The sequence below is a fragment of the Rhinolophus ferrumequinum genome, chromosome 27 (assembly GCF_004115265.2).
Source record: "Rhinolophus ferrumequinum isolate MPI-CBG mRhiFer1 chromosome 27, mRhiFer1_v1.p, whole genome shotgun sequence".
NCBI lineage: Eukaryota > Metazoa > Chordata > Mammalia > Chiroptera > Rhinolophidae > Rhinolophus > Rhinolophus ferrumequinum.
The window spans coordinates 12620207-12633578 of NC_046310.1; the positions used below are offsets into that span (position 1 = coordinate 12620207).

At 53.2% G+C, this 13372-nt stretch overlaps 1 protein-coding gene across 5 annotated transcripts in view; it reads right to left on the minus strand.

The window, feature by feature from the left end:
- Positions 1 to 229: 229 nt before the first annotated feature.
- Positions 230 to 13372, minus strand: part of SUSD4 (sushi domain containing 4) — a 154122-nt gene continuing 140979 nt past the window's right edge. For 3 of the 5 annotated variants that reach the window (XM_033099863.1, XM_033099861.1, XM_033099865.1), the window contains 4 exons: positions 7176 to 7373; positions 5725 to 5869; positions 2588 to 2970; positions 230 to 1620 (listed from right to left, as the gene is read on the minus strand). In XM_033099863.1, coding sequence (XP_032955754.1) covers positions 1592 to 1620; positions 2588 to 2970; positions 5725 to 5869; positions 7176 to 7373 — 755 coding nt within the window. In that variant the 3' untranslated portion in view covers positions 230 to 1591. Of the gene's footprint in view, positions 1621 to 2128; positions 2257 to 2587; positions 2971 to 5724; positions 5870 to 7175; positions 7374 to 13372 lie in introns of all 5 variants that reach the window. The other 2 variants (XR_004422285.1, XM_033099864.1) reach the window with 2 other exon arrangements.

The following is a 13372-nucleotide window of genomic DNA, read 5'->3' on the forward strand; positions in this document are numbered from 1 at the left end:
AATGGCAGGTGAGGCCATCACTGGACAAAGTTATAACTACTGAACTGCCAGTACTGTCCCTCGCTGCCCGAAGCACCAGGCTAGGGAGGCACTTTCCAGTGACTTCCTCTGACCTCAGGTCCTAGTCTTACACTTTACCTCCGTCAGCCCGTCACTGTCACGGCCCCTCCCTGCCCACCCAGCTCTACTCCACTATTAAAGTCACGCTTCAAACTGACATTTTCTTTTTAATTTTTAATCAGTCTGTGTTAAGAAAAAAAAAAACCAGGATTTGATCACGCTTCCAGTTCTCACAACTCTATCAGCACATAGCAATTTTATGGATCAGAGTTTTGTTTATATTCGTCTAAAACCCAGAGGAAGAAACAAATCAACTCCACAGATCAACATGTATTGGAAGAAACACTTCAGGACTCGGGGAAAAAATTTTTTTTTCAACCATTCATTTTCTTAGGAACCATACCCAGTGAGACCCGGCAGACCGCACCGTAGGAATGCAGGATTGGCAGAAAGGGGAGGCAGCCCCAGAAGTAGGAGGGCAGAGACATTTTGGGGCTGGGAGGCTAGCCTGCAGACTTCACCAAACAAAATAAAAGGAAAAAAAAAAAAATCCAACCTCATACTTTATTTGGAAGAGGAATGCATTTACAGAAACAATTTCTGTTTTGGAAAATAAAATATAGCTGAGTTTGGGAGTGAGGGCCACACTTATAATAGTTCACTGGAGAGGGCTCATGACTCAGAGATAAATTATCAAATGGAATCTTTTTAAAATGCCGAAACCAAACATTACCTTGGTCACTTTCTCCACCATGAGATGTATTTGAACACATTCTGACCATTTGTAAAGTCACAAGATTTATCCAATGTCACGATCCAGGTGCTAGACCATGAACACAAATACAGACGCTATTTCGCCAAAGGGCAGCACGAAGTACACGAACTCTACTTTTTGAAGAAATTTCCAAAAAGCAGAGTCTGCCTGAGTCTTTTTCTTTTCTCGCTGGAACTGCCGCATCCTGCTTTCGTCTTGCTCGTGAGTAGAATTGTCCAGAAGTCGCACGAGGACCTTCCCTCTGAGAGCCTCTGAGGGGCCGCTCTCCTGCTCTTCCTGCAGCTCACCCTAGACTTCCCGCAGAGGCGGATCCGTCCTAATTTGGAGTCCAGAGACAGGTTGAAGCAGATTTTAGAAGCGAATTTACACAATGTGACATGCTTTCTGAGGAGGCAGGTAGTACTCATGATAGAAGTCAACGGGGCGCAGGATTCAGTGGCGTGTGCGTGGAACTGTCTCACGTTCCCCAGCACGAGACACACTTGACATCTTCATCCAGTACCACACCGGGGTTTCCCTCATCTCTGTATTTCCCATTGGTCTTGGCAAAACCTCAGGTCCCATTTAAAAGAGCTGCCACAGCAGTTTGTCAGTGTTTGTCACCCACTGTTGAGTCTGTGATGTACGATGTGAGTCACTGTCCCCATGTAGATAAGTTAAAACACTTCCCCATCCCCCACGCGCTGTCTTTCTGTTGTCTCACTCCAAGGTAGGAGGTTCCCAAACGGCCCGTAGAATCATTGAGACTTGGCCTGGCTATGGACCTTCTTCCATTAGCGGGATCTCTGTAAAAGAAGACACGGTTATTATTTAGTACACTGAAAGACATCACCACCGTCTGGAATTATGAGCTTTATTAGAATACCTATGATTCCTGAAATCAATGAGGAGAAGAAGAAAATGTTAGAAAAGTTCCACATATCCGTTAATAATCAAATAGCCAACTCCTCCATATAACATCTAGTGGGTGGCTGGAAAAATCTCAGACCCAGCTCATAAAAACTAAAATGCTAGATTTTAACCATGTGCCCTAATGATCATACAAGCCAAGAGAGGCTCAGAGAAGCTGCAGAAAAGGAACTCGATGGGGACCCAGCAGACCCCTGTTTCCATATCTTTACTGTCACTAACTATCGCTACAAGTTAGAACTCATGTCTCATTTGTAAAGTGGGGCTGGTGCCCCCTCCCCTGGGAAACAGAACCCTGTTTAGCCTGATGGATTTTTCCTACTTTACCATGAGCTACAATCTGCTTTTCCTGTGACAGGTGCACATACATCTTTTACTTCATACCTGGTAAAAATAACCTGCGTGTACACAGAACTTCGCCCGCACCAGGCCCTAGGGCACGCATCTGGGTCTTTCCTCCTGGCACGCGTGTGTGTTACCCTGATCCTAGGCACCACTTTCAGAAGTCCTGCCTAATCAAGGGATAAAGAAGAAAAGCATCCTGGATCATAAAGAGGCTAGAGAAACCAAGTCCCGGCCACCGGAGCCTTTCTGCTCCGGATGGCTCGGTGCCCTCTTGTGCCTCCTGAAATTTCAGTTAATGGATTCATCACCGGGGAGATGATGACCACTCCTTCCACTAATTGGTCTTGCCCGTGGCCTCTATGTGCAGAGAGAGCAAGAAGCAATTTAAGCTGAGTGAGAGGGAAACAGGTTGACGTGGCTCTGTGCTGGCTTGTAGACGCCACGTGCTGGATGGGGAGGTGTGTGCCAGGGTGCTCGGGCCTCGGGGCAAACACTTACCATCCGCAATGTCGATGCCTGGGCTGGTGGATGCCACCTCCCCCGCCGTGCTGGCAATTGTGTCGGGGTTGTCGGAAGCGGGGCGGGCGCCCCCTTGGCACATGGGAGATGAATATAGACTCTGGAGTAGCTCGGAAGAGCCCGAGACGCTGTCACAGGTTTCTGACTCCCCTGGGCCCATGTCTGTGTCCCCCGAGCCGGGGTATGCTGGGGGGCTCTGGTCATCCACAGGTAAAGGGCAGCCCTGGCCCACAGAAGCCAGGTACCCGGGGCCTAAGGCACTCAAGCCGCCACTCACAGCCTCGTCGTAGGACGGGAGCATGACGGGCACTCCGTCCACCACCACGAAGTCAGGGTCGCTGCTGGAACTCCTGGGGGGCCCCCTGCAAAGCAAAATGGTGCCAACATGTCAGAGAGACGTGCCAGCCCAGGAATGAAGCCACCCGTGTCCCCCACTGCCGCGGAGGTCCTCAGGGCCCTGCACGACATGGTACAGAAGAACCAGCCCCCCATTTGGATCTGTCCGGGCAGACGGTGCCGTCACCATGGCCACTCAGGGGAGCAGAGGTTTCTTCTCCTCACTGTCCTGTGCCCTCCTGCTTCTCCTCTCCTGCTCCGCCCTGTTCCCTCCACTATCTTCCTTCCTCCCTCTTTGACCTGTGGGCGTGGCCTTAAGGCCATCACCTCGTGGGCAGGGGACCACATGGCTCATTCCTACCGAGCACCAATGTGCCACTGCAGTGTCCCTCGGGAAGGCTGCTGGAAACAGAACTGCACCGGTAAGAGTACAGGAAACCAGGGACCCTAGGCCCACAGGGAAAGGCTAACGCCTGCATTTTTTATGCTCTTTTGCTTCCTGCTACAGCATAAACATCACTCCCTTTCAGTCAAGATAGAAAAACAACAATGGGGAGAAACATAAAAGAAAAGCTCTAAGCACCTTCTCACTGCCTGATTCAAGTTCTGCCGGGCTCACCTCGACCTTCTGGCCCAGTGGCCACTTGAACCTAAGCTACACCTATGCTGCCTGGACCAAGGGTTCCTTGGGAGCGTGCAGATGGTCTGTTGTCTCCACAGGTGGTCCCTTATGGGGCTCTGCCCCTTTGCCTCTTGCCATCCTGCACCTCTGAGCCTGGTGGATGGGAGCCCAGGCAGAGCCAAAGCCCCAGCTCTGTCTGACCACCAGTCTCTGCCCCTGCCCTCTTAAAGGAACCGGAGTGGCTAATAATAATAAGTGGCCCGCCTTTCCACCCCTATGTCCCAGCTATGACACCCAGTTCCCACATCAGGCATCATGCATCTCTCCAGTGTCTATGCTATGGGACCTGGAGGGGGAAAAAAAAAATTCTTGGCTCGCCCTGGAGAATGTTATTATCTATTTGGGTAGATGACACTAACTTTTCCAAACCAATTAGAACATAATATCAGACGGAAATAATCGAGGGACTGAAAAAAAAAAAAATCAGGTGAAAGCATTTTGGAGAACATTTTTTAAAATCTTAATATTTAGTTGCTATAACTTTTCTTCCAAGCATATGTGGAAAAATAGCTCTATGGGCCATTTTAACAGACTCCAAAGCACTATAAATCACAATATGTAGTTTCACTTTCTCTTTGTAATCCTCAGTCCCATTTTAGATAGTGTAATTGCTCAATGATAGAACATGGTCCCTTGATTCATAAATAATAATGCTGAGGACCGAGAGAGTGGATGGCAAGCCTGAGAGGAAACCTCAGCAAGAGTTTGGCTCTGGCTCTAGGATGGCCGTGATGCACTCTGGGCCTGGTGAGGGAGGCAGGCGGCCCCCACACCCAGCACACTTCCGTGGCTGGGAGACTGGGGTGCCCGTCAGGTGGTGGGGCCCCTGCAGCCAAGTGGGGGAGCATTGCTAAGTGAGCCGAGGCCCTCCCAGGGGCCCTGAGGTGAAGGGAGAGGGTGGACAGACAGGTGCTGTCTCTAGCAACTCCACACTGCATAGCTGGGGGGGGGGGGGAGAGGGTGACAGACACACTGGCTTTTTCCTGGAGGGAAGAAGGGGAAGTGGTAAATTCCAGCAGCCTCCTTCTCCAATAAGCAATGTTCTCTTTTCCAGGAGGTGGCATGCATGACCCTGCAGGCTACATTCAAAACAAGTGTTCTTTTCTGATGCATAAGGTCACAGAAGGAGGACATTAGCCTGGGCGCAGAATCGAGGCAATAATGATGGTTCCTTCATGACAGGTGGCCGTGTCCGTGAGCTCTGGCTGGTGTCCTGTGACGTCTGGTGCCCAGCTGGCCCTCCTTTTCCTAATGTTCACAAACCCATCCCTTTGCTTTCAACGACTTCTCCTTCCAGAGCAATGATCTGCCAGCAGCGGGGCTGGGTGCTGTTTTTGTCCCGGGGGTGGGGGGTGGGGGGGGGAAGGGGCCACAGGCTGCTCTGGGCACTGGGAGGGTCACACCCGCCTGTGAGAATGTGACAAGTTCCTCTTTGCAGATGACGACCCGGAGGATGAGGACACCATCCCGAGCTCACCTGTGCAGTGGAGGGTGAGGGCGAACCTCTCTGCATAAGCCCCACTCCACACACTCAGGTCCTACTTTCAGGCAGGGGCTCACCAGCCCTGTCCTGACCCCCATCCAGAATCCCTTCCTTCTTCCTGAGACTGCCCATTGCACATTGTTTGAGGACCTCGGTTGGGTCACACACCTGTGACCTTGACTCCTAAGTAGTTCTGTGCCTTCCTTATCCTCCCTGTGGACCGGAAGCTCCAGGGGAGTAACTCCCGGGCCACACGTGCGTAGACAGCGATGACATGGTCATCCTGAGGGACAGTTCCTGGAGTGCGGCCCTCACACTGCTTCCCTCTGCACCCCTGACCAGCCCCTCGGGATGAGTCTCTCTAGGGAAGGAGGGAGACACGGGCTCACAGGAATGGGGGCGGGCGGCGAAGGAGGGAAATGTCTGTCTCCAGCTTGGACCCCCCAGACACCCCCAGACACCCCCAGATACCCCAGAAAAGGGTTTTCAGCTCTTCTCCCTATTCTCCCTTAGAACCTCAACTCTGCACTCATTGGGGGTCAGGCTCAGTCTGTACTTTCCATTGCTCAGGCGGCTGCACTGAGCCTGCGCTGGGTGGCTGTGGGTGGCACCAACCTGGGGGGGAAGTGGGCCTTGAACTTGGTCTGGAACATCCTGGCCAGGATGACGAGCAGCAGTACAAGCAGCACGCTGGTGGCCGTGAACGCTACGATCTTCCACGTGGTCAGGAGGGTCTCGTGGGTGCTGGGCCACGTTTGCTCTGCCGAGAGAGAACCAAGTACGGCATGAAGCTCCCAGACTGTGACGGATGCAAAAGTCCCCCAAGGTGCCCACATGAGCTGAATTTTTCCAGCCCGTGAGCTGCTCATCACATGCCTCCCGGTGCTCCCCAAGCCGGCTCGTGTCACATGGCATCAGGACCACAGCACGAGAAACAGTCTCCGGCGAGTTCTCTGTGAGGCTGAAGACAGATGTGCACACGGCAGGTCTGGGGTGAGAGCTTGGCTTGGGGATCCATAATGTACCTGCTTCTTGGGCAGAGAATAAAGGGGGCTAAAGCCCCTTGTGAGGGTTCTGGAATAGGTTGTGTGTTGGGTGAGGAAACGGACAGAAAGCTCGAGGGGCCAGGCCTGCTCCATGGCCTTCACTCCCTCACCACCTCCGGCTGTCACCCGTCCAAAACAGATTCCTGGCCCTTTGGCACAAGCCACCCTGTCTCTCGCTGCCGCCCTCCGCCTCCCCACCCCCCGCCGTGCCTGCTGCCTCCTCCTCCGCACCCCTCACCTCGCTCAGCAGCACCCTCATAGACCTTCTCTGCACCCCTCTGCTCACTGGTTCACACGACCACCTGTGGGCGTCCAGATGCCCCGTGTGAATAAACCCTGTGACCCCCACCGCATGCTGTGTCCAGGGGGAAAAGTTGCAGCTATCACTGCTGTTCAGGGCAGGCCACCACGGGCATGCCTGGAACACACCAGGGCGAGTTGGCAGGACCTGGGTGGGCAGGAGACGATGGGTGGGTGTGCGCTGGTGCCCAGGTCTCTGCCATGCGGTCACGACCCTGGTGCCCTGAGACCAACGGTGAGGTTGGTGTGCTATTAACTATGAAGCACTGAAGGTTGCAAATTGCCCACAATTTTGTAAGTGACGGGCGGTCCTACCCACGTATCACCTGTGTTATGAGGTGCATCCTTGAGTGAAGGAGAAGGCGGAGTCATGGATCGCTTGGGTCACACCCATGGGCCTATGTCCTTGTCAGTGGAAGGGGACAAGGCTGGGAGAAGACTGTGCACAGAGAGTGGAGGTCCTTCCATGGGAGCTAGGGGTCTAAGGGACCCTGTGCCGAGGGCCAGCATTTTAACCCGGGGACAGGCAGGTTAATACTCCAGAGCCTCTGAACGGGCCTGGGCTCATTAGCTGCACAGATCCACAAAGATGGGGTTCTCTACCCTGTTGCTAACACTGTGTGTGGGGAGAAGGGGTGGAGCTCCGGACACAGCCCCCCGCCACTGTGTGGAGTCGGACCCTGGACCAGCCAGCGAGGGCGAGGCCGCCGGCGCGCTCACCTGACTTGATGCAGTAGACTTGATAGGAAGGGAACCACTCCCCGTACTGGCAGGTGATGTACTTGTAATCACTGGTGAGGCTGTAGCCGGGATCGCAGTAGAACTCCACGACGGTTCCGTGATTGTAGCGATCGCACGGCCGCGGGTGGCAGATGAAATCGCCGTGACTCACCACTGGAGGCAGCGGGCAGACTTGGGCAGTTGGGGAGAATAAGAGTTTCAGAACCACACGCTCACCCTGCGTGAAGCCCTCGAGACATCGATCGGGCCAGGAGAAGGCCTTCCCGAGTGACGTGCTCACACATTCATCACCACGCTCTCCCGTCTCTATTCTCACGGGAAGCCCACTCTAATGTTCTGAGCGTGAGCTGTTACCACGTGGTCGTGTAAAGTACATCGGAAAAGAGAGGTTCCTTTTCCATTGCCAAGAGTACGCCTATTTAATAGACAGTATTAAGCTACCCGATCAATAATGCATGCCGTTATGTGCCAGGCAACCTAGTAAATAAAACTAAGCTATTTATGGACAAAATCTTACTGAAAGGTACAGCTACCCTGAGCCTCTTTTGGTGGCTACGGTAGCAATCTGGGACTGTCCCAATCCCCGGGCGGTGTCCCCAACCTGATTCTCAAATGCCCTGCGGGGATTTGGCCAGTGGCACATACAATTCTGCTGGCTCTGTGTGCAGGCCCAGCCATAGCCTCCCGCTCTCAGGCGCCCTGGCCAGTGGGGATGGAGTTGTGGGCGCTTGGTTCTGCCACCAACGCTCTGTGACCTCATCAGGTCACTTAACCAAGTTAAGCCTTGATTTTTACCTCTGTACATGGAAGCTTCTTCTATCCTCAGTAATGTTCTATAGTTTCTCTTACCCTAATATTGTGTCACTTAAACATTCTTCAAGGAACAATCAAAGCACAGCCTCTACCAAGGACAGGGTCAAACTCAATGAGGTCCCCCGTGAAAACCACTGAAAGCTTTGACCGAGAGAGGGAGAAAGAGAGAGAGAGAGAGCATGTTAACTTCTGAGTCCCTTCCCAGGGGTGGGTATCCAAATGCCCTGGCCGGTGTAGAACCACAGGCACCTTCCCAGCTCACCCACACACACAGACCACGTCCACAGGTGGGGCTGCCCACTCCACACTGGCCACCGGAAGGCCACAGAAAATCGTGGCAGAACTCATTGCCAGCTACATGTGCCCACTGAAGCTGGGCAACAAGATGGGTGCTCTGCTTAGCGGGACCACCCCAGTGGAGGCGTCCCAAGGCGTGGGGGTGAAAAACTTTTCACAGACATCTTCTCTAACGTAGATCTTGCTGGCTGTTTTAGAGATGGGGAAACAGAAACTCAGAGAGGTCAAGTTCTCCAGAAGCAATGAGAGGAGTGGGTAAGAGCTCAGGCTGATTCCAGGCAAGCCCGGATCTGAGTTTGGGCCAAACTCCTCCCCAGCGGAGTGACCCTGTACAAATCGCTTCTCACCGATTTCTGAGCTTCAGCGTCCTCATTTCTGAAATGGGAGTGGCTGAGGGCTATTCTAAAGGAGGCTGGCAAGGGCTTAGTTCAAAGCTAAGATATGAAGTGGGCAGTCAGGGTTAGCCAGGACCAAAGTATTTAAGGAGAAGGACCATCAAGTAATTACTTCTGTGGGTGATGGAAAAGCCAACGGAACAATGAGGTCCCTGAGAATAGCAGCAGTGGGAAGCCCCTCCCCAGACCCCTGGGTGGGCAGAACAAAAGGGTCCTAGGTTCTGGGTCCCCAGTAGGAATTGGAACCACATGGGTGTGTCCTGTGGGAGCTGGAGCTGAGGAAACTCAGACATTGCTGGGGATGGCCCAGGGCAGAGGGGATCACGGCAAAATGCCTGGCTTCTGCATCTGCCCAGTCTCCAGTCTCCCTCTGGACGAAGCCAGCAGGGAGCCAGCTGACGAGGGGGCAGCACGCGGGGGCAGGAGAGGGTCTGAGGCCCACAGGCTCTGCGTCTGCTCCATGGCTGGTGGCTGTCAGGTGACTGCAGAGGGGTCCCATAGGCAGAGCTAGGACAGAAGCTCTGAGTTGGAGGCCGAGGCACTTTCACTGCCCCTGGCATCTCCTGTCCTGGCAGCCACCTTCCAAGGAAGTGCCCAGGACCATGGGGCCCGAGCATTTGATCCATTTCCAGTTTCCCTCTAGGGCTCTAATCAAATATACTGCCTCCAGTGGCAGCTGCGAGCGTCCCAGTAGGTGAGCAAGGCAGCAGGAGAGGAAAGGGAAGGGAAGGGTGGCTGGAGAGGAGGAGGGAGAGAGAAAAAGGCACTGGTCTTGGGGCCAGTGGCCCCCTCCATGCCATTTCTCCCAGAAGAACACAGGGAAATGAGAGTACCCCCTTGCTCCAGCACCTGCTGCCCAGACAAGGGAGCAAAGAGCTCTCAGAACCGGCTTCCTGGGCTGACTCCTGACGACGAGAGCGAAGGTAGAATGCAGAGTGGGAAGACTCGATGTCGGCCATGTGGCCAGCCTGACGTGACATCTGCCACTCCAGGGGCCCCAAGGGCTCCCCCAGCTCGTGTGGGTGCCTGTGGTTACCCCTCCTCATGTGGGGGCCTGTGGGTCCCCCTCCTCTGCACCCCCAGTGAATGCTCCTCCCAGGGAAGGCTCTCCCAGCAAAGGCATTCAGAGCTGCGGGGCTTTCCTCCTAGCAGGCCCTCCCAACAAGTCCCCAAGGGTCCCTGTAGGATTAGAAAATTACCAAATGGTTTTCAAGGCCCAGAAAACATCCCGAGAGGTCGCAAGGGGCCCCGTAAAAGTATACAAGTTGGTCATCAGCAGCAATTCTCCTCCCTTGGCCTGGAGGATAAAGCACTGCTCAAACCACTGCCTGAACCCCGAGGCACGTGGTCCCATGACATGCTAAGCACCGGCTGGACCGTACGGGTCAATCATGCAATAAGGAAAAGGGAGGCGACACACGGTGCACCCGGCCGCAAGCTGTAGAGGTGCCCAAGTTCATGCTCAAAGCACAGCTCTGGATTGATGAGCTACAGGATATGAGGCAGCTTGTTTAACTTCGTGGGGTTTTAGCTCCCTGTTCTGTGCACTGAGAGAAACACTCCCTAACCCCAAGGGCGTTATGAGGGGTAGACAGCAGATGTAAAGTGTGTCACACAAATGTCCGGGACACAGTAGGTACTTAATACGGAACAGCTACGAGTATCACTGGTGCCCAGACTTGCTGGACTTCCTGGACTGCCCTCTGGTACCAGAGGCTCCGTAAGCCATCAGGACACCTGGATTGTACCAGGCCAGCCCCAAACACACCGAGAGAGAGTCTGAATAGGTCATCCACACATTTTCTCAGAGGCCGGTTAAAACCATTAAAACCACCCACTGTAGAGGCTCTCATTCCAAGACTGTCATAATCGGCTGCTAATGGAGATGCATTTGTCCCGAAGTGGAAACATTTATCTTCACACCTTGCAGTGTTTCTCACGATTGCACTTGGCTGACCATTAGTGTTGCCGCAGGGGAAACCCCTGTGTGTCCAGGTAGGGGCAGGGGGTGAGGAGAGTTCTTTTACCTTGGAAGGAAGTAGCAACAACAGTGTCATTAATTATCAACTTGGGAAGCTGACTTCAAAATAATACAGAAATGCCTGAGGCTCAGGGGTCTTCCACCCCTCCCCACAGCTTCCCACTATGGGGTTAGACTGAGTCCTACTACCCCGGACCTCTCCATACCTTCCCTGAGAAGCACACAGCCAGAATGACAGCTCACAACCAGGTGAGTGAAGATGGTGGCTTGGACCAAGACAGTGGCAGCCAACATCATGAGAAGCAGAGTGATGGGACATATTTTTAAATTTTCTGCTTCTACAGTAGGACTTGTTGAAAGATGGAATTGGGGTCCAAGGGAAGAATCAAAGATGACTCCCAGATTTCTGACATTAGCACCCGGGTAGACGATGGTGCCATTCACCACGTAAAGTTCTTTGTTTCATTTGTTTATGGGAATGAAGTGGCACTAACAGTCTGGCTTTGCACTGGTTATGTTTGAGCAGCCGGTGAGAGAGTCAGCCAAGGATCAGGCCGCTGGAGAAACCATCGCGGGGTAAGAGTAGAACTCAGGACTCATGAGCATAGAGATAATACCTAAAACCATGAGATTGAATGAACTCACTTAAGGAGAAAGGGTAGAGAAAACAGAGGAGGGTCCCCAGTCCAAAGGCCCAGAAATCAGTACAAGAGCCTGGCCCAGTAGACCGGGCTGTATCACCAAAGCTGAGAGGAGACTGTTTTCAGGAGGTGGCGTGGTTCCTAGCAAGCTGAGAAAGATGAGAACAGAAGAGTGACCACTGGATTTGGCCCCATGGAAGACACTGGTGACCTTGAGGAAAGCAATTTCAATAGAGTGGTAGAGGGGAGCCATTCTGGAGTGAGTAGAGGAGTGAACGGGGTGGGAACTGTAGACAACACATCAAAGTTTGCTGAAGGGAGCAGAAAATGGGGCCACTAGAGAGCCAGGGGAGATTCTGCTCACCCCCACAGGCGCTGCAGACCTTGTGCCTATGTTATAAATGCGAGTGGCCAACATGGAGGACACGATCGGTGATGTGGGGTGGGAGGGGGACGGAAGGAGGGTCACTGAGAAGTTGAAAGGAGATCAGATGGACATAAGTGCACAGGAGCAGGAGGGAGGCAGAGCTGGACACGGGTATGAGAAGACCTGAAGCCAGGGCGGTGCACAGATGGCGAGTCGCTATCTGAAGGCTCCCACTTTCTGAATGAAGTATGAGCGGAGGCCATTGCTTGGGGTGGGGGTGGGGGGAGACGCTTAGAGTCGAGAATTACATATCACTTATCACAGCCCGTAAGCCATTTATACATTTCACTATGTGCAAAAGAGGAAAATGAGGTTTAAAAATAGTCCATGTGCCTTGTGAATATTCACACAAATTATCTTGGGGAGACAGAAGAGTGTAGAACATTATAACCTATAGTCTTTAATTTTTTTTTAATCCTTCTGAGCCACGGGCCTGGGTACTCTGATCCGATATCTCCATCCTTAGTCTTCCACATGCAGCCCCCTGGATGTTCTCATGTAGGAAACAGCTGCCCCTTTAGTCTCTGCACCCCGATCTTTCCCACGGGGCTGGTGCTGGAGGCTGCTGGCTGCTTGCCACGATCACATTCCCCTCTTCTTCCTGGGCACAGAGCTGTCCGCATTGCAACTATCCCTTGTTTCTCTAAGGTCTCATCAATGGAATGTGAGCAGCGGTGATAAGTACGACTTCCAGGCCTGACCCATGAAACGCTTCCAAGTGTACGGCTCACTAGAATGGAGACAACCCCCAAAGGGGACTTTAGAAGCCACACCCTGAAAGCAGCAGAGCCTCCACTGGCCCTGAAATGACTGGGTGACCCACATTCACTAATACGGCTGCATGACAATAAACTTGGTTGTTGCTGGAGCCGTGATATACACGTGTTCTTGGGCCCCTGCTTCCAGCGGTGGTCTGCCATACAGTGTGGAACAACACAGCGCTCAGTCTCCTGCTGTTTGCTGCATTTAGGACCAGCGCCCGTGTCCCTGTCACATTCATGCTGCCTTTGAAGAGTACCTTTCCTGACACCAGGAAGTGGTTCCTCAACCCTGGCTGCACATTAGCGCCCCCTTGTGGAGCTTTGCTTGACTGGTCTGGGGTGGGTCCTGGGCTCCGAAGCTCCTGAAAGCTTCCGAGGCGATCCAGAACTAAAGGCAGGGCCTCAGGCCAGCGCAATAGAGAGACGGGAAAACGAAACTCTCCCTTCTCTCCCTGCTGGAATGGGGGGCTTACAACTGTCACTGGGAGCCAGGGAGAATCGGATGGCTATGGTGCCTGGTTTGGGTCTTTGCCTTCCACCAGACCCTTGCTTTCCGAGTCCCTGGCCCATCAGCTTTAGATCAGTTGGGAGCCTGTTAGAAATGCATAATCTCAAGCCACCCTCCAGACCGACTGAATCAGAAACTTCATTTCCGGAAAAGTCCCAGGTGATTCATACACACAGGACAGTTTGAGAAGTGCTGCCCCGGAGCTGGAGACAACTTTGTAGCTGAGTTCAGTGTTAACATGAAGAGAAAGCACCCTCTAAAGCCAACCTATGGACCTCAGCAGGCCTGAAAGAGCTCGGGGAAATAGTGGGAAAGCCAGCCATTCTGTGTCTCGAGTGTGAAAGCATCATCTC